Genomic DNA, 19006 nt, shown 5'->3' on the forward strand with positions numbered 1-19006 from the left:
TCCTACATACTGTTCCTTTAAGGCATACATACATGTGTGGGCTCATCCTCCAAAAACAAACGCAAAATGTTAATTCGCTCCTCTGTGAACATTACTATATCTTATTTACAATATAGAGACTACATGTGTAGGGAACATCCCAGAATTCTTTGTTTCCCTCTGTGTTGTTTGTGTGTTGTCTTAGATGAGTAGATGGGTTATGCGGTCACTGAATGAGCCGCAGGATATGTCACTTGAGAACACTCATCGGTCATCCGCTCACTATGCATGAAAATAAGGTCACCGCGGTAACACGCGGCCTTGTTTTCTCACTATGCACACGTCACCCTGATGATGACACGCTGCTGTCTGACCAGAGGCATCAACCAAACACGAACACACACAAATGCACGTATACAGATTCAATAACTTAATAAACCCCCCCACCCATTCATGCTTAACCATAATATGAACCAGAACCAGGTACATACATCAAAATCATGGTTAGGTACAGCCTTACACTTTGACCTTCACAGAAGATAACTATGACAAGACTGATATTAGATATGATGAGGGAAGCCATCAATTGGTCTGGTTTTGGGTTCACCTGCCATTCATTAAATTTTTAGATGCCTTTTACATGAGATACTTTCTTGTGCACAAAAACAGCTTGACTGAGGTCTCAAAATGCTTTTTTGCTAGACACGGCTGTAAATAAAATGCTTGAGGGGAGGTTAATAAAAAGTGTGATTCACAATGTGATAGCTGAGGATCTGCAGAGATGCTTTATACGGTTTTGAAATGGTAATGTTTTACCCATAACACTGTCTATCCGCCCAAGCACAGGACGTAAATTAAAAGCACAACTGCTTTAAACATTTAAAATGAAAATGTCATTAATAAACTACATCACCCATCTTGACACATGAGTCAGATCACCACAAACTTATTGCAATGATTGTATATGCTACAAATAAAAAAAAAAACATCAAATCAATTTCATCAAATACAATATATCTGCTTCACAAGATCTGTATTCTTACCCACCAACCCAACAATAATTGTTACTTTTATACAACTATATATACTAAAAGTTTTCCTATGTGTTTTTCGTGTTCAGGTGACAAGGTTGTTAAAACAATCCCTGTCACAAGGAGACAAATAAAAAGTCTGAATTAAGCATGACAGGCCAGTAGTTGATGATTTAACATGTAATATAAAAGATATTTAATATTAACAAGATGCGTCACATGCGATATGAATAGGGGAGATCACAATGGTCAGAATGGCCGCAGTAGTCCCGCCTCCCAGTAAAAAGGGCCAACCGCTAATCCTCTGGGAGAGAGACTTCGCACATGCGCAGAATCGACAGGTCTTGTTCTGACAAAACATGGAGGCATTGCAAATATGGCGGTAAAGTGACGCAACTTCCTTAAAAGGAAGGATTTCAAAGGTAATATCTATGCGCATAACGTCACCGTTTTCCCAATTTTTTGTAATTTTCACAGTGATGATAATTGTATCATTTTCAAAAACTTCAATTGACTTTTAAAAGTTTGCATATTCATCCTCTTAAAATGTTGTTGTTATGTAAATGAACAGCCAAAACAACTAAAGGTTTCCCTTTTTTAACACGGTTTTGTGTAAACAGTCCCTTAAATTCAAGACATTAAGACGAGCCCTGGAGAAGTGTGATGTACACATTTTGTTGCCGTAGGTAACCTGACATCACATCAATGACATAACTGAGGTCCATCACACCCCTCCGAGTGGTTGAAAATTGTGAAATGTGAAGAGACAGACAGAGTTCAAAACAGCAAAAACAGCTACATGCGAGTCGTATTTTTCTGACATACCACCTGATAAAACATGTCTAGACATATTCAACAACGCAGACAACATGAGATATGATAGCATGCCCGTACAACTATACAATGCACAGGATACACCTTCACTGAATTGCATAACCAGATTTGAAAGCAAAACATGTACAGTATGAGTGCGCTCAAGGCCAATTTTAAAAACAAATTTAACGTTAATATGTTCTAGCTATCATAAATAATATTTTAACTTAAAGCTCCCGTTCTTTCTGTGTTTTTGAAGCTTTGATTGTGTTTACACATATGTGTTCATATTTCACGTGTAAAAAAACGCAGTATTTTTTACATAATTAACTTATCTGTATAGCGCTGTTTTCACTATCCAAAAAACAGCTGATGTCTTCCTTGTCCCTCCTTTAGAAATACGTAATGAGTTCTGATTGTGTAGTTTGTTTAGCGTGTTGTGATTCGATAGCAGCTTAGCTTGCCGTTAGCTTAGCTGGCCACTGACGTGTTCATGTGGGCGGAGTTTAGTCAAAAAACTGTTTTAATGACATCATTAAAGCAGGAAGTAAAGGGCTGTAGTCCAAACCGGCCGTTCGCTGTAGGCTTTGAAAGGCGAATTCTGTTAAAGAAAATATATCGCCTGGCAGTGAACTTTGAGCTTTATCATTTTACAGCTATTATTTATGCTATTATAGCAACATTACACACTAACTAACTGGCGTTTAAAAAATAGGATTTGAAGGAACGTGACCTCTAAAATGCTTCAGACGTCATCAATTAAATGCATGATGTTTGGGTCTCAGAGACAATAAATTTTAAATATAATTAAATGTGAATTCATGCCATACTGCCTATATTGATTTGTTTTATTGTTTGTTGGTAAGGATATATTAACCCCAAACATATTCAATAGGACGACACTAGATACTAGTCATATTCTTTAATGTGTTCAGAATGAGTTATATACGTTTACTGTACTTTGCAATATATGAACTGCCTGATGAGTTGTAATAGTAATACAGTATTAACAACAACAAACAAAAAACTCATTAAACATACAAAAAGACCACCTTCGACAGCAGGCTAAACCCTCTGCAGTTTTAGTAATAATGGTTATCAAGTATTGTGTCTCTAACAATACACACCTACAAATAAAGCATCTGCATACACATCTGCAACAGTGCAAAGAGATGGATGTTTAATTCCAAGTCCAATTAATCATCTCACGAGAGAGAGAGAGAGAGAGAGAGAGAGAGAGAGAGAGAGAGAGAGAGAGAGAGAGAGAGGGAGGGAGAGAGAGGCTGAGTGTTCAGAGGTACAAGGGCAGCATCAGCAGAGATCAAGCAGTCAGGATATCAGTGCTGGCAGGATGGAAGCAGAACTAATCAGAGCATTTAACAAACACACACACACACACACACACACACACACACACACACACACACACACACACACACACACACACACACACACACACACACACACACACACACAAAAATGCGCTGTTTACACCTGCTACTGTATATCAACATTCATTTTGGACGATCCGATCACAAACAGACAGCACTAAATGCAACTATGGAGCTCAAAACGTTTTGTTAGCCGATAATGCAAACACCATTTGAAATAGTTAGAAATGCATGTGAACAAACAGCAATCACAGTAATGTGTTCCTTCGGTTTGTAATGTACCCAGAATAGTGGCGGAGAACGGCATATCCACCTGTCAATCAACCGTTTTCTGTTTCTGTGACATCAGCATGCAGTAATATTGCTCACTTCGACTCAGTGTTTATAATCTAATGTTTGGGTATAACTGGTTGTAGGGTCAGAACAGTAAGATATGCCTAACTATTACAGTACAGTTCATATTCATGAGCAAATGTCCATCAGAGACATCTGTAGTGAGAAAATCCACTGAGCCGATAACTCACAGACAGAGAAAAATACAAAAGGGAATAGATAATGATACATCAAATATGAAGACACACAGAAAAAGGGGCAGATTTCTGTAATCACACAGGATGAAGATAAACAACTGTGCTACCATTTCACTTTTCTGTCCATTCTGTCCGTTTTTCTCAATTCTCCTCTTCTACATTCATTGCAGATCTAGCGACAAGCACATGGATATAAATCATAAAATGTAAACATGACTCACATGCTGACCCACATACACAAAGGGTGATAAAGGAGAGCAAAAGAGCTTGTCCTCCGAGATCCCAGCCAAATAAACTCACGGACAGATGGTCCGGGAAATTACCTTATCTGTCTGTCTCTCCTCACCATTCACATTATCCCTCTATGAGAATACCTCTCCGTAATTTATTCTGTTTATAACAGTTTATGTGGGTTTGTGCCGTGTGTATAGTCTAGACTCGGAGAGGATTTCTAATGCAGTCTATTGTACGATGCCGAGGCTTTCACACACACACACTTACACGCCACCGTGTTTCTGCCAAAGTCCCGGCCCGGGATCAATATAACCAGCTTTCACCCAAACACACACACACACGCTCTATGAATGCAGAAGTCTCTTCTCAATAGTGCAGCAAAAGCATGAGAACGTCCACAACTGTGTTTACTGCAGTGTGCATTTCTCTTTAAAGGAATATTTTGTGATTTTGAGGTCAGCTTGAATGTTTTTATGTGCTTGATGAATGAGTATACAGTGGGTTTGTGTGTGTAGGGGTTTGGGTAACTGTGTCTTTCTGAATGGTGATGAGTGTGTGCGCGTGTAGATGCCGTAGTCTGTTTTGCACACGCAACCCACATATATGTACATAAAGATTAGATATCGATTTTGATATTGATAGATGCAATAGAGTTTGCAATAACAAGTAAAATGATACACAGTAGTTAAAGGGATAGTTCACCCAAAAATTGTGTCATCATTTACTTACTCTCATGTTTTTACAAACCTGTATAAATTTTGTTGTTCTGATGAACACAAAGGAAGATATTTTGAGAAATGTTCGTGAACCCCATTTATTTCCATAGTATTCTTTTTTCCTACTATAGAAGTGAATGGGGTCCACGAACGGTTTGGTTACAAACATTTCTCAAAATATCTTCCTTTGTGTTCATCAAAACAAAGACATTTACAAAGGTTTGTAACAACATGAGGATGAGTATATTTTGACAGAATTTTCATTTTTGTCATATATTTGACATGTGTAATTTAAATAACAGCCATAATAATATTATACGATTTAAATATTATTGCTTGTTGACTATTGGATGTGAAAATATACCTGACTGAACACACACACACACATTAGGTCATCTCTGCCGTGCTGCAGTGTGCCTCACTGTTTGGTCGCATCAAAACAAAACCCGCTTTCCAACCTTCCTCACCATCTAACCATTATCCTCTGCTACACAACCATTGACAAATTTTTCAAAATTTCCCAAAAGACACATTTAGAAACTTCTATACAACAAAAAACACAACCCTTTTGCATGCACGCACAAACACACTCAGGTATGCATGCACAGATAGTTCAAAGTGATCATTTTGTATTTATGCACGTCACTGTTAATGATGTATGGATGAACACAAACAAATACACACACACAACCAGCTGCACACATTGCAGTGCGGGATGGGGATGGGGATACAGTGTGACTTCACTGTGTATATATGGCTCTCTAACTCACACAGGACACATACACGCCACATACACACACATTGCGGTGAGCCGATGTGTGTGTTACTCACAGTTCAGAGTAGAGGATGTGCAGGTTGCCCACATTATCAGTGTAGTTTGCTGGACTAAGCCAGGGCAGGACCAACAGCAGCAAAGCCTTCATGACCCCGTCTCTCCAGGGCTTCCTAGCTTCGCTTTCTCTCTCTCTCTCTCTCTTGTTTGCTTTGTCTCTCTTTCCTTGAACTGGATGCAGTCTTTCCTATACTATGTAATAAAGTGCCAACCCCCCTCCCTCCTTCCACTCAAGTAAAAGCTATTCTTCGTTTTTGCTTGGTTACTCAGTGTCTCCACTTTTCCCTTCTCTTGCATCCCTCAGGCATTCAACCCGGTCAGCAGCAAAAAGATCAGCAGCAATGCACAGAGAGGCAGAATTAGGAGCGTTGCCAATGGAGACGAACAGAGCGCAGGATGAAGAAAGACACAAGAAGAAGAGCAGAGTCTGGAGCCAGCGCAGGTGCACGGCCGAGAAGAAAGAGAGATGTGAGGTAGAAGGAGAAGAAGAAGAACCAGGCAGTAGCATTCGCTGGCACGCCGGTCGGATGCGATGGTTGCAGTCTAATCTGTCCTGGGCATCGTCCAAGAATAAGAGGATTTACGCTCACGAGCCCACACGCTGCTGAGAGAGAGAGAGAAAGAGAGAGAGAGATGGAGAGAGACTGTATATGAGAGTGGCAACACAGCTTCTGACTTATACTGCAGCATGCTCTACAGAAAGAGAGAGAGAGAGGTGGAGGAAACCATTTGAGATGGGAGAGAGGGGGGAGATACAGGGTTGGTTGGTGCATCTATCATTACCTAATGCATCAAAGGTAGAGCATGTGGCATAGACCACCCCCTTACGTGGATTAACAGTTCATTCAGCCATGAAGAGGGGCGTGTGTGTTTATGTGTACGTGTGTGGGGGGTAGACATGTGGAGAATACTGTACTGTATATAGGTAGGCAGACAGACATATGGATGGACAAGATGGGTCACTATTAGTCAAACAGAGTTAAGTTGAGGTCAAGGGTCCGCACATTTTATAAAGCAGTTTCAATACTGATATGGTTCCTGGATATTAATGTGCATGTATCAATACTTTTTGCGCTTGAGAGAGCCCAAGGACAGCCTAAGGCCCTATTCACTCCTCCCTGCTAATTAAAACCAAGATTCCAGGAAAGTCTATAGAACACCAAATTCATGCAACACAAGCACAAACTTATGCACGCTAACAGACAAAGTACATCTAGGCATGCTTCAATGCAAACAATAAATTAAGCTGACACAGACAGCATGCACGATAAACTACTCCATGCAGTACAAATAAGCTCCATAGTATGAAAAAACTATGTTTTGTGATTTACTGTTTTCTACATAAGGTAAAGAACATTCTGTGAAAATACACTAGTCAACATTCGAATTGGATCAAAACCTTTAATAAATGTTTACATAAAACCAATCCCTAATACCCATTCTTGTCTTAGGACAACTTTGATAAACTTTTTTGATCCACTTCAAATGTTGACTAGTATATAACCTTTAATATTGACTTCGTAAGGTCATGTCAAAGATTGATATTAAAGTGAAATAGTGGAAATCAAAAGGGTCCCAAATGCTGTGACACAAATATAACGCGTAGAAGATAATACTAAATGCAAGTTCACAGGTTTTAGGTACATGCAGTGCATGTAAAGTATACACCTGGCCATATATATAGGGGTGCGCGGGGCAAAAACTAACGCGGGGGTTAGTTGTAACACGGACTGTTTACATTGTTGCACAAGGTTGAGCGTTTTGTTTTTCCGGTATTTTTTTCACGCTGCCAAAAGACCGTCTCCTGCAAATTATTGGAAATGTATTATGTTTTTCCAGAGAGTTATTGATGAACGAGTGTTTTGGTGGCATGTAAGTACATTTTTTCATCATATGCTTTTTTTCGTTTCTAAGTTGGGTGTGTAAGATACCAAATTCAATGCTATATCATATTAATCAGTATCTCGTTGACTAAAACATAGCATCATTTTGAAAATGTCTGCAGCTCTTAGCAACTTTTTTGGTGGACTTAAAAATATTTTGACCCAGCGGGGTTAATTGTAAACCTGTTACAACTAACCCCTCAGCACAAACGATATGAAAACCGCTAACGTTAGCGTAATTCTTGCTGTTGTTTTAAATAGCTACACAAATGATTGCTGGCTGCCAACAAAATAAATGTGCCTGTATTATCAAAATTAATTTTTGTTCATATCTTTAATATTGATTGAATAAGGTCACATCACAGATTGAAATCATAATGAAATGAATGGCTAAAATCAGACTTTGATGCTCATTATCTCAAAATTTGATTTTGAACTGTAGTATGGCAGACAGGGTCACATATAAAAAATGTTTTGTAATAATTGTGCTGCTTTTTCTCACATATTTAGACATTTGTATCCATTTATAATTGAACTATTGTTAGAAAAGGGCTGGATGAATGAATACAGTGTGGATACCTGTATATTATAGACAGATATATAAACAATATCCACTTCAAGTATATAGACAAATAGTATTGAAATATTTGCCTGCAAACTTAATTTTTAGCAAGTGTTACAACTAACCCCCTACCACCTATGGGGTTTGCACTTCTGTCACGTTTGGTGTAATTGGTGTAATTGTCCAATAATGGTTAGTACTAGAAACAAACTTTAAATGTTCGTTTGTAGCAGATATGTGTGTTGCTTGTGTAAAAATATAATTAATCAAACTCAAATATTTTTTGAATGACCAAAAAGCGTTAGGTTGTGCCCCGTTCTCCCCTATGTGTGCTCCAGTGTATCTGAACCCATGGCATTGCCATTGCTAATGAGGCGCTGTGCTAGTTAAGCCACAGAAAAACTTAGACCTTTGCATGCAGTCAAAAGTCAAATAACACAAGTTGACAGACAAAAGCAAGGAAGGCTATTCTTACACAGAGTGAGTCTTTGGCTGGTCCTCAAAAGCGTCTGTCCCTTTCAAGTCCCGTCCCATTCTGAACGACGTCCCAATTTACAGTCCTCAACCAACTAAGAACTCCAGCTTCCAAATCACATTGGAGAAACAAAGAAGAGGAACCGAAAGACAAAGAAAGATGATCAGAGAACCTAAGAGCCCAGTATAAGAGGGGATGTGGGAGGGGAAGAAGAATGGAAAGAAACAAACGTAGCTTTTTTGCTTGAGTGGAGTAAAGGGCAAGTTGATTATGTTTCCATAAGTGGAGTTTTAAATGAGAGGGAAACTTTCCATTACCGCGAGTAACAAAGTGCAATCAATTTCAATGGAGGCCCTCAGGCCTGTGGAGCGCTAATGATTCAGACGCAGTCCATGGGAACGAAATAGACTCCACCATCTTGAAAATGGAGAGAGTGAGCGTTCCAATGAAAAGCGTTAGTTAGCATATAGTTCCCAAAGGCACTGAGGTGGAAGATATCTCGGTCTGTTAAATAGAGGTCACTTTGAGGTGCCACCTCTGAGGAACACAAAACCGAAGAATACAGAGAAACAAACAAACGGGCAAACAAGTGCACGCAGACCGAGATGTGCTTGACACATGTCTTCTGTTTGAAACAATCACTGACAAGAGCCTTCGGTGAATGGTAATGAATAAGGAGCGCATTTTGAATGCCAATGAGAAACTGAAGACTAAATTTCATGCATCAGTACAGTTGTATTAAGCAATTACAGTGACAGCGAACAAAACAAAAATTGCCTATGCAATTCAATATCCTAAACTGTGCATTACAACAGACTTGTGTGTCTCTCAGACATATACAGTACGGTATTGATATATGTATATATTAAATACTGGAGGAGTCATAAAATATCTTAACTACTATGTCTTCATATATCAAACATAAGAGTGTGGTAATGCACAGTTTAATGTATTGAACGGTAAGTTTGGTGACTATCCTGCAAAACTGAATAAAATAATTTTGTATATATAATGTAAATAATATAAAACTGCATTTACCTAGGCAAAGATGAATAATAAGAGCTCTGTACATGGTAATGACAGTTTGCAAGCCTCAAACATTATTTTTTCCTCATTCTTATGTAAACCTTATGCAAAAGATCACTAATAAGAGGCCAATCTTAACATAACACCGACTGTGACATTACACTTTTGATGTACGCTCAATATTAAATTACACATTAAAGTGACACTTTGTAGTTTTTCAACCTTCATAATATATTTTCAAGACCCTATTGACATTCCAGTTGCGTTTTGCAGGTCCATACTGAAAAAAAAAATAAACGTACCACTCAAAAACGTCCATTTCCAATCTCCAAACAAAATGTTGTTCTTCAAAATCTGTATCTTCGTCTGATACATGCTCAAACATATAAGGTCTGTTTACACTACTGAAAAATCCAGCTAAGACCAGCATAAGCTGGTGGGCTGGGTTTGCCTGGTCTTCCAGCTTGGTTTTTGCTGGTGTAGCAAGCTGGTTTTGCTGGTGTAGCAACTTGGTCTAGCTGTGTTTTGGTCACTTTTTAAGCTTGTCTAGCTGGACTAGGGTGGCCATTCGTGCCAATTCCGCCGGACACGTCCTGAACATGTTTTCGGGTGCGTTCTCTGGAAGTTGTGTTGGTCGACCACAAACGTCATCAAGGTTTAATATTTCGGGTTCAATTTCAGAAAAGCAACCGTTACATTTCAAGGCAAGAATGAAACTACAATGATTGTATGTCTTAAAATAAATAAATCTTAATTTTCTAATGTATTTTAACTGAAATGTGAGAACCTCGATGACGTATGCGGTCGAGCAACGCGACTTCGGGAGAACGCACCCGAAAACATGTTAGGGACGTGTCCGGCGGAACTGGCACGAATGGCCACCCTAAGCTGGACTTAGCTGGTCAGACTGGAAGACCAGCTGACCCACCAGCATGACCAGCTTTGCAAGACTGGGAGGACTAGCTTCGACCAGCTAGTGCCACCTTAAACCAGCTAAAACCAGCTATTAGCTTATGCTGGTCTTAGCTGGATTTTTCAGTAGGGTACTAATGTGAGCTACTGACATGAGCCTTGTTTGCTTCACTGCGAAACAGCCAATTAGAGCAGAGGTCAACATTATTATTCATGACCATTCCAAATAGGGCAAAATTAAACCATTTAATTCTAAGCCCTACTGAAAGCCGGTAAAAAACTGGTAGCTGGTTTTAGCTGGTTTAAGGTGGCAGTAGCTGGTCTTCTAGCCTGACCCGTTAAGTCAAGCTAGACCAGCTTAAAAAGTGACGAAACACAGCTAGACCAGCTTGCTACGCCAGCAAAACCAGCTAAAACCAACCTGGGAGACCAGCTAAAACCAGCTCACTAGCTTAGTATAGGAGGGCAAATCCTAGGGTTGTAAATGGACATGTAAACCATTTCTGGATATTTTTTGCCCTTAATAAAGCCAAATACTTTCTATGTAGATATCAGAGAACAATTTAACATTCTATTTCAATGCATACTTTGGCACCTTTAAAATCACATGCACACCTCTTAAAAATTATGGAGCTACAAAATGTCATAGAACAGGGGTGTCAAATTCAAATCCGGCCCGCCCTCTGATATTATGTTTAGGAGTTTATCCTGAATTATATTCTTTTAGCGGTCGCCAAAGTGAATTTTTGTTCCGTCTTTATTTTCTATAATTGTATGTGATTAATGAGTGATAATGATGATGATTGCCTTTTCCTGTCATTGTACATGTAGACCTTCAAAGGGTTAACAAGCACATTTTTAAAATGCAAATGACCGACAAATGATGCTGATCCAAGAATATGTACACCTTGGTTAAATCACATTGTCCATCTCACACTTTTATGCACTAACCTGAATGACATTAACAAAAGATTAAATCTAGTTCCGGTCACTATTGCATATAAGAGAGTTCCTCACCTGCTCTTAAAGTGTCCCTCCAGCTCTCCACGGGCCAAATCTTCGGTACAGTGCTCGGTAAAGGGGCAGGACACCGTCAGTTTATCTAGAAGTTTGTTGACCAGCAGGCTGGACTTGCGACAAGTCTGCAGCATCAACGGGGTGCGGTCCACCGGACAGAAGTCACTTTCCAAAAGAAAGCTTGTCAGACACTCCTGGCAGTAAGTGTGACCACAGGGTGTGTCCAGGGGCCGTATTAATGGCTGGAGGCAAATGTGGCACATGAGGTCATCATCCACTTCTTCCTTATAGTTATATTCATGGTTCTCCTCCTGTAGATGCCGTTGTCCACAGACGCGGCATAGATCAGGTGGAGGGGAGGTGGGAGTGCCCCCAGTGGCACCGCATTCGGCCATCCCCACGGCGCCTGCCTCTTCCTGATCACTCATTGCTTGCGGGTTTAGACTAAAGGGTTAATATGGTTACTAAGGTTGTGATTCTTCACAGTTGGAGGGATTTGTTTTAACCCATCCACCTGTATGGGGAAAGCACAACAAAAAACAAGCAAAGTCATTTGTGGGAAATAGGTGTGTCTTGTTTGCTGGAAAGGCAGGTGCACACACCCAAAGACACATGCACACAGTTTAGCAAAAAGCAAAAAAAAGACAAATAATTTTTATATACCGTTTGTAACTCATCGCTTTTATTTGAGTTTAATTTTCTGAGTTGTCAAAAGGATGAATAAACTCATTGAAAACGTATTTATATTTCTGGTAACAAAATATTCTGAATATCCTAAAGTTCTGAATAAACCCAACCCAACTGGAGAGAGAACGGTCATTTGGTAGTATAAATAAAGAAGATTGGGATTTTAAAATGTCCCACAACAGAAAAGTTTTATAGCATGGTCATATCTTTAATATTGACTGAGTAAGGCCATGTTAATGATTGAAATCCAATTCCTAATCTCAAAATTCGATTATGAAACTTTAGCCTGGATTTCACAGACAAGGTCACATCAAAAAGTATAATAAAAATAGAATAAAAAAGCTTTGTGTATGTGAAGTTTGGTTCACAACACATGCACTGTTTAAATACAAGCTTAACCTTTATCCTGTAAGTAAAGTTTAGTGATCAAAGTTACATAAGATCAGAGTGCATTACCACGCCTGTTTTATCACATACAAACGTATGTGTTTATGAGTCAGTGCAATCCCAACTGTAGTGTAAAGTTATTGCAGCTATAAAATTCTCTGTCTGTGCACTGTCTCGCAGAGGACAATCTATCCACTGACTGTACATACAATCTCTCTTCAACTTTGTGTGTGTGTGTTTTAAATATGACTTATCAGTTTTAATGCCCCAGCTGTTGATTTAAGGAGGAAACCCTTGAACTAAAGTCCAGATGAATATATCAGAAGACCTTTACTGTCTCCCACCCAGTAATCTGATCTGACCCCCCCCCCACACACACACAACCACCTATGAAGGAGTGTGCCCAAGGACACAGTTACACCTGGCAACTCTTCGTTCTCAGTAAATCATCATCTCTTTAATGATACTTCAGAGTGACGATATGGCTACAGTATGCTAACGTGTCATATTACGCACACACACACAAATACACACCGTTGCCCTGCAGCTCTCATTCAAGTGGAATTTTCCATTTTCTTTTTTCTCCCTATACGTTCAAAGACAATTCTAGTGAAGAATACATGTGAGAAAACAAACAGAATGACATAAGCTAATGTAACAATTTTATTCTCTATCTCTCTCATTCTCTCTATGTTTTCTGTCTAGGAAAATTATATTGTCTCCATTGTGACCTTTGGCCCAAAATAAAATCACATAAGCAGCGTATCAAGTTTATATCAATTAACAGCAAATATATACACACATACTACATGTCTAGCTTTTAAACTTTAACCTTAGAGACTGTTTACACCTGGTATTAACATACGTACTGGTCGATTGGATGACAAGTGGACAATGCTAAATACAGGTGTAAACGTGGTATGAAACATTTTAAGTTTGTTTACTTTCGACCACATTCAGCATTCAACAGGACTGATTTTTTGGTGTAGACACGTATGTGGTTGAATGTGCCACAAAAGACCACCTACTCTCCGCTTATTGATCTAATGTGATGTACCCAGCACAGTGTTTTTACATCGGTCCTGACTTCTAGCACGAACCCACAGTTCAGCGCGATCTTTAGGCTCACTGCCTCTTTCATTTTTGTTTCATTTTGTGAGCTTATGATTGTTGATCAAGCTTATGTCATCAATTGCTTTAAAAACAAGAGAAAGCGCTTACATATACATGTACAAAACATTGTGCAGCATGTTTAGTTGCAACACAAGCACCGGACTATGACATAATATTGGTGCTTGCCAATTTAAAGCCATGTTTTCTCCTGCTCGTGTTTCAAGGACTCACCCACAGACCATCCCCTTGAAGTAATCAGAAAAGAAGCAGTCAAAAGTGGACAAAAGAGACGGATTAAAACACCACATCTAAAAGTGAACATGTATCTTGTCCACTTGTGATTTAATCAACCAAAACGCATCTTAATACCAGATATAAACAGCCTCTTAGATCCAGTCCATTTAATGACATTCTTCAATAACACACAACTGGAAAACATTACTTTGTATTAACCGATTAATAATTGTGTAACACTTTGCCTAATGTGCACTTTCCCCTGAAAGCTTCAGTTAAAAATTGTCTTGCGTGCGTGTGTGTGTGTGTTGTGTGTCAGCACTTTTTGATCTCCCAGCATTTTCCCATGAAAGTGTAAAGCAAATTACTGCAACATATTCATTTTTTATTTCATGCAAAATATTTAATGGCAAATTAAATACTAAGAATAATTTGAATGAGAAGGCTTTCTAGTATGTCACCCTTTTGCTTTAATGAATGTCAGCATATACTGGGATGGACTTCACAAATTTGTGTAAAACTTGATGATCCGTGTTTTCTCAGTATGGATGTTCCAAAGGCCTCAAATCAAGCAAGAAAACTTGACCTTTTGTTCAAAGGAGTTAACATTTGCTCAATGTTACTGATTAGTCTTATTATATCTGCCAATAAATGCTAAATGTTGTAAACTTCAACTTAAAAGGACACTCCACTGTTTAAAAAATATATTAATTTTCCAGCTCCCCTAGAGTTAAACATTAGATTTTTTCCGTTTTGGAATCCATTCAGCTGATCTCCGGGTCTGGCAGTACCACTTTTAGCATAGCTTAGCATAATCCATTGAATCTGATTAGACCATTAGCATCGCGCTCAAAATAACCAAAGAGTTTCGATATTTTTCCTATTTAAACTTGACTCTTCTGTAGTTACATCGTGTACTAAGTTGCGATTTTCCAGGCAGATATGGCTATGAACTATAATCTCATTCTGGCGTAATAATCAAGGACTTTTCTGCCGTAACATGGCTGCAAATATCATTATGCCTTCTGCTGCCATGTTGCAGCAGCAAAGCCCTTGATTATTACGCCAGGATGAGAGTATAGGTCCTAGCCATATCTGCCTAGATAATCGCAACTTTTAATTTTCTGTCGGTCTTAGTACACGATGTAACTACAAAAGAGTCAAGTTTTAAATAGAAAAAATATCAAAACTCTTTCGTTATTTTTGAGCGCGATGCTAATGGTCTAATCAGATTCAATGGATCACTGTCAGAAAAAAAGGTAAAAAGTTGTTCTTTTTTCTGTCGCTGGGGTGGTACCCTAAAAGGTACCTTATTGTACCTTTATGGGTATACAACACATTGAAATGTTGTACGTTATGGGGTACATATTATACCCAAAGGACCAATTGTGTACCTTAAGGAACAATTTTGTACCAGTTAAATTTTAGGGGTACAAAACAGTTAACTGTATCTTTAAAGGTACACATTAGATCCTTAAGGAACAGTAACGTACCTCAAAAGGTACAACATTGTATTATGTTTAAACAGTGTAAAAAAAAATGCAACATGAAGTTAAAACAAACTTGGTTTTTCAAGTCAATTTTTTTTACAGTTTTGTACCTTTTTTTCTGACAGTGTTTATGCAGATCAGCTGAATGGATTCCAAAATGGTAAAAATCAAATGTTTAACTCTAGGGGAGCTGGAAAATGAGCCTATTTTCAAAAAAAGTGTAGTGTCCCTTTAACATTTCTTGCTTTATTCACTGAAAGTTAAATGTGGTCTCAAACAGTGTTTTTTACCTGTTGTCTTTTTCAAGCACATCTTAAGGCTTCAGCCACATTTCACCAAAAATAAACTGACATTCATTTTTCTTTCTGTAAGCTTTTGTTTGGTCATATTTCATTTTGCCAAAAAGCATTTAGTCCTTTCACAGCATCATTGAGGGAACTAGTCGCTCACTCCCAGCAACTGGTAAGTGGGGCACTTACATTTTTGTATTGAATATTTATTCTGTATGGTCGACTGATTGACCCATTTGGCTTAAATGTCAGTATACAACTTTGTATATTCTGCATCAACACCAAATCTGTATTAGCTTACCTCAAATGAATTAAAACAATTCTTATTTAGGTTCGAACTTATATTTTTTAGTAAGTAAATATTATGACAAAGTAAATTGCAAGCTTTAAAGCAACAGATCTTAGGGTGGATCTCTTCCTATCTTTTAAGTGCTGCAGTGGATATGTTTTTGACTTCATTATGATTTGTTCAGACATGTTTCATATCTGTTCAACAGCATTCCTAAGAAACACAGTTGAATGCCCTCTGTGAACAAGTTAAACCCTAAACAAAAACCTACAGGACTCAAAAAACACCAATGAGACTCCCTTTAAATTCATAATTGAATGAATAATGCAATATAATTAATGTCCAAATAATGACTATACAGTGGAAATGATGGATATTATTATATGTGCATTTAAGAGAGTATGTGCATCAAACCATTCTCACAAAACTTATACATAGACAGTCTATTTAAAAACGAGGCTACATGTTTCTGCTATGTAGGACAGGAAAGCTGGGAAACTTCACATCAAAACTTCACACCAAAGCATCTTCCAGTGTAGCGTGTGGAGAATTACATAAGAGTTCATATGTAAATGAACATAACTCCCTTCCCCCTCAACGTTCAGTTTTCTATCTCTAATCCCTCTTCTTTTTAATCTTTTTTCTCAAACATCTTCTTTATTAACCCACATCAGGTTTTTGTCATCCATGGCCAGACTGTTTTCTTAATCACCCTCTCTGATCTCTATATCTCCTGATGTTACATCTAACTGGGATATATAATGGACAAGTCATGACATTATATAATCTCCTTTCATTATAACTTTACTTTCTTTATACACTGTAACAATTATACACATGCAGTTTGTGGCTACTTTTACGCTAGATTTTTTACTTATAAACAATCAAAACAAAGTCTTTAGATGTTACCACATGAACATTTTGGGTAACCCGACAAAACATTTTCAACAGTGTATCACTGGAACTTTGTAAATGATGTCTAGCACTTCATATAATGCCACATTCAGTCGAAACTACAAATAAACACCAACAAAAGAAGATACATCAAAAGTAAGCCTGTATTTACATTAACCCACACACAAGCACGCACACTGACAGGTGATGCTGTTCGTTTTGCCGGCTAAACAATCTGTGAAGACCGAAACTGCTGACACAAAATAATTTTGACACAAACACTGATACTGTATATGCTGTACATGTTTCTTAACATATACAACATTGTGACAACAATCACACACATGTATCTATATACAGTACTGTATACGTTATGCATGTGTCCAAACACACACACAGATTTTCAAAGGCATTATGACTTAGAAGTTGCTAAATAAACAAAGAAAGTTTCAACCAGAGTCAACCATTCAAAGGTCATCACATATAGATCGATGTTTAGAAGCAGACATAAAAGTTAATATGAAACAGTTCTGAATAAATAAACACACAAGGACCTTTGCCTTTCTCCTGCTTACCTGAACAGGTAATCCAACCTCTCCGGCAGAGAGAAAATGAGAAGGGGAGAGAAAGTGTGAGTGAAGGAAAGCAAAACAAAAAGAAAGAGGACTTTGTCCCAGAGGCCACGTGTTTAAAATTGCTTGATGGTTAAATTTATGTGGTATCCAGTAGGGAGGGAGAGTTGTCCTGGGTATTTTATTCCAAAGGCCCCCGGCCACCCTGAAACGCTCGGGGATGCCAACTACTGAAGAACGCATTCACACACCTGATACAGGAAGTGACAGAGAAGAGGCAGAGCTAAACCAGTAGGCAGGTAAATATGAGAACTGACCCAACCTGCTCTGGTGGGGCTGGGAACTGGTTTACTCACACACAGAAAGCTTGAAACATTGCAATAATCAATATCACAACAACTAAATGTCTGAAAAGCTCCCTCAGTAGTTTATCACCATACTTAAATGGTATTTATTTTAAAGGACTTAAACATAAATGCCGCCACAATAAACCACATGCAAATACATTAGCAACAGACACACTACTAATGCGCACCTGAATCCTCATACACAACCCTATAAACAAAGTGCTGTAAGTTCCATAAATACCACACTAATGCTTATTTTTACTATCCAGGTGTTCACACCCATCCAACGACATCAGAACGGTCGACTCTTTCTTTACACGCTTCATTTGATGTTTAAGACAGGATTGTGTGTGTGGGGAAGTGGGGGTTACCTGCAAAATACAGGTTAAACAATGGGTATTTGTCTCTGCTTGTTGCAGACTTTCTTTCTTAGAAAACAAGAGTGTGTCATAATGTTTGTGTATGTATAAGCTTCGGTGAATACATCAGAGACACTGTAGGAAAGAGCCGTGGGCAAAGCTAAAGTAGATTACACATGCTGTGGAGAGTGTGGATGATTCATTTTGTCATTGAAATTTGCCAGAAATTTGTCGGAAGATGAAGTTAATTAGTTAGTTAGTAAAAGAAAATATTGGAATAATGTTTTATTTTATTTATTACTTCAGATGTCTATAGTTGTATAGGCTATTTTGTCTATAATTTGTTAAAAAGTAAAACAAATGCAAAAAATCCTAAAATCCTAACAATACTGCTTATTACATTCAGTTTTAGCATGAATTAAAAAGTGCAATCCTAAATAATAAAATGTCCATAATATATATATATATATATATATATATATATATATATATATATATATATATATATATACACTCACCTAAAGGAATATTAGGAACACCATACTATACCTGTGTTTGACCCCTTTTCGCTTTCAGAAGTGCCTTAATTCTACATGGCATTGATTCAACAAGGTGCTGAAAGCATTCTTTAGAAATGTTGGCCCATATTGATAGGATAGCATCTTGCAGTTGATGGAGATTTGTGGGATGCACATCCAGGGCACGAAGCTCCCGTTCCACCACATCCCAAAGATGCTCTATTGGGTTGAAATCTGGTGACTGTGGGGTGCATTTTAGTACAGTGAACTCATTGTCATGTTCAAGAAACCACTTTTCCAGGCTTCAACTGTCCAAAAGTAAGTTCTTGCAAATTGTAGCCTCTTTTTCCTATTTGTAGTGGAGATGAGTGGTTCCCGGTGGGGTCTTTTGCTGTTGTAGCCCATCCGCCTCAAGGTTGTGCGTG

The 19006-nt window shown here is 38.3% G+C and overlaps 1 protein-coding gene across 4 annotated transcripts in view; it reads right to left on the minus strand.

Moving 5' to 3' along the window:
• The window catches only part of lnx1 (ligand of numb-protein X 1), a 44292-nt gene extending 26692 nt beyond the window's left edge, over window positions 1-17600 (minus strand). For 2 of the 4 annotated variants that reach the window (XM_065257147.2, XM_065257146.2), the window contains exons 1-2: window positions 17361-17600; window positions 11402-11915 (exon numbers count right to left, since the gene is read on the minus strand). In XM_065257147.2, the coding sequence (XP_065113219.1) occupies window positions 11402-11829 (428 nt within the window). In that variant the 5' untranslated portion in view covers window positions 11830-11915; window positions 17361-17600. Of the gene's footprint in view, window positions 1-5525; window positions 6203-11401; window positions 11916-17360 lie in introns of those variants that run through there. The other 2 variants (XM_065257149.2, XM_065257148.2) reach the window with 1 other exon arrangement.
• Between the last annotated feature and the right edge of the window lie 1406 nt (window positions 17601-19006).

Source organism: Paramisgurnus dabryanus, chromosome 12, assembly GCF_030506205.2.
Source record: "Paramisgurnus dabryanus chromosome 12, PD_genome_1.1, whole genome shotgun sequence".
NCBI lineage: Eukaryota > Metazoa > Chordata > Actinopteri > Cypriniformes > Cobitidae > Paramisgurnus > Paramisgurnus dabryanus.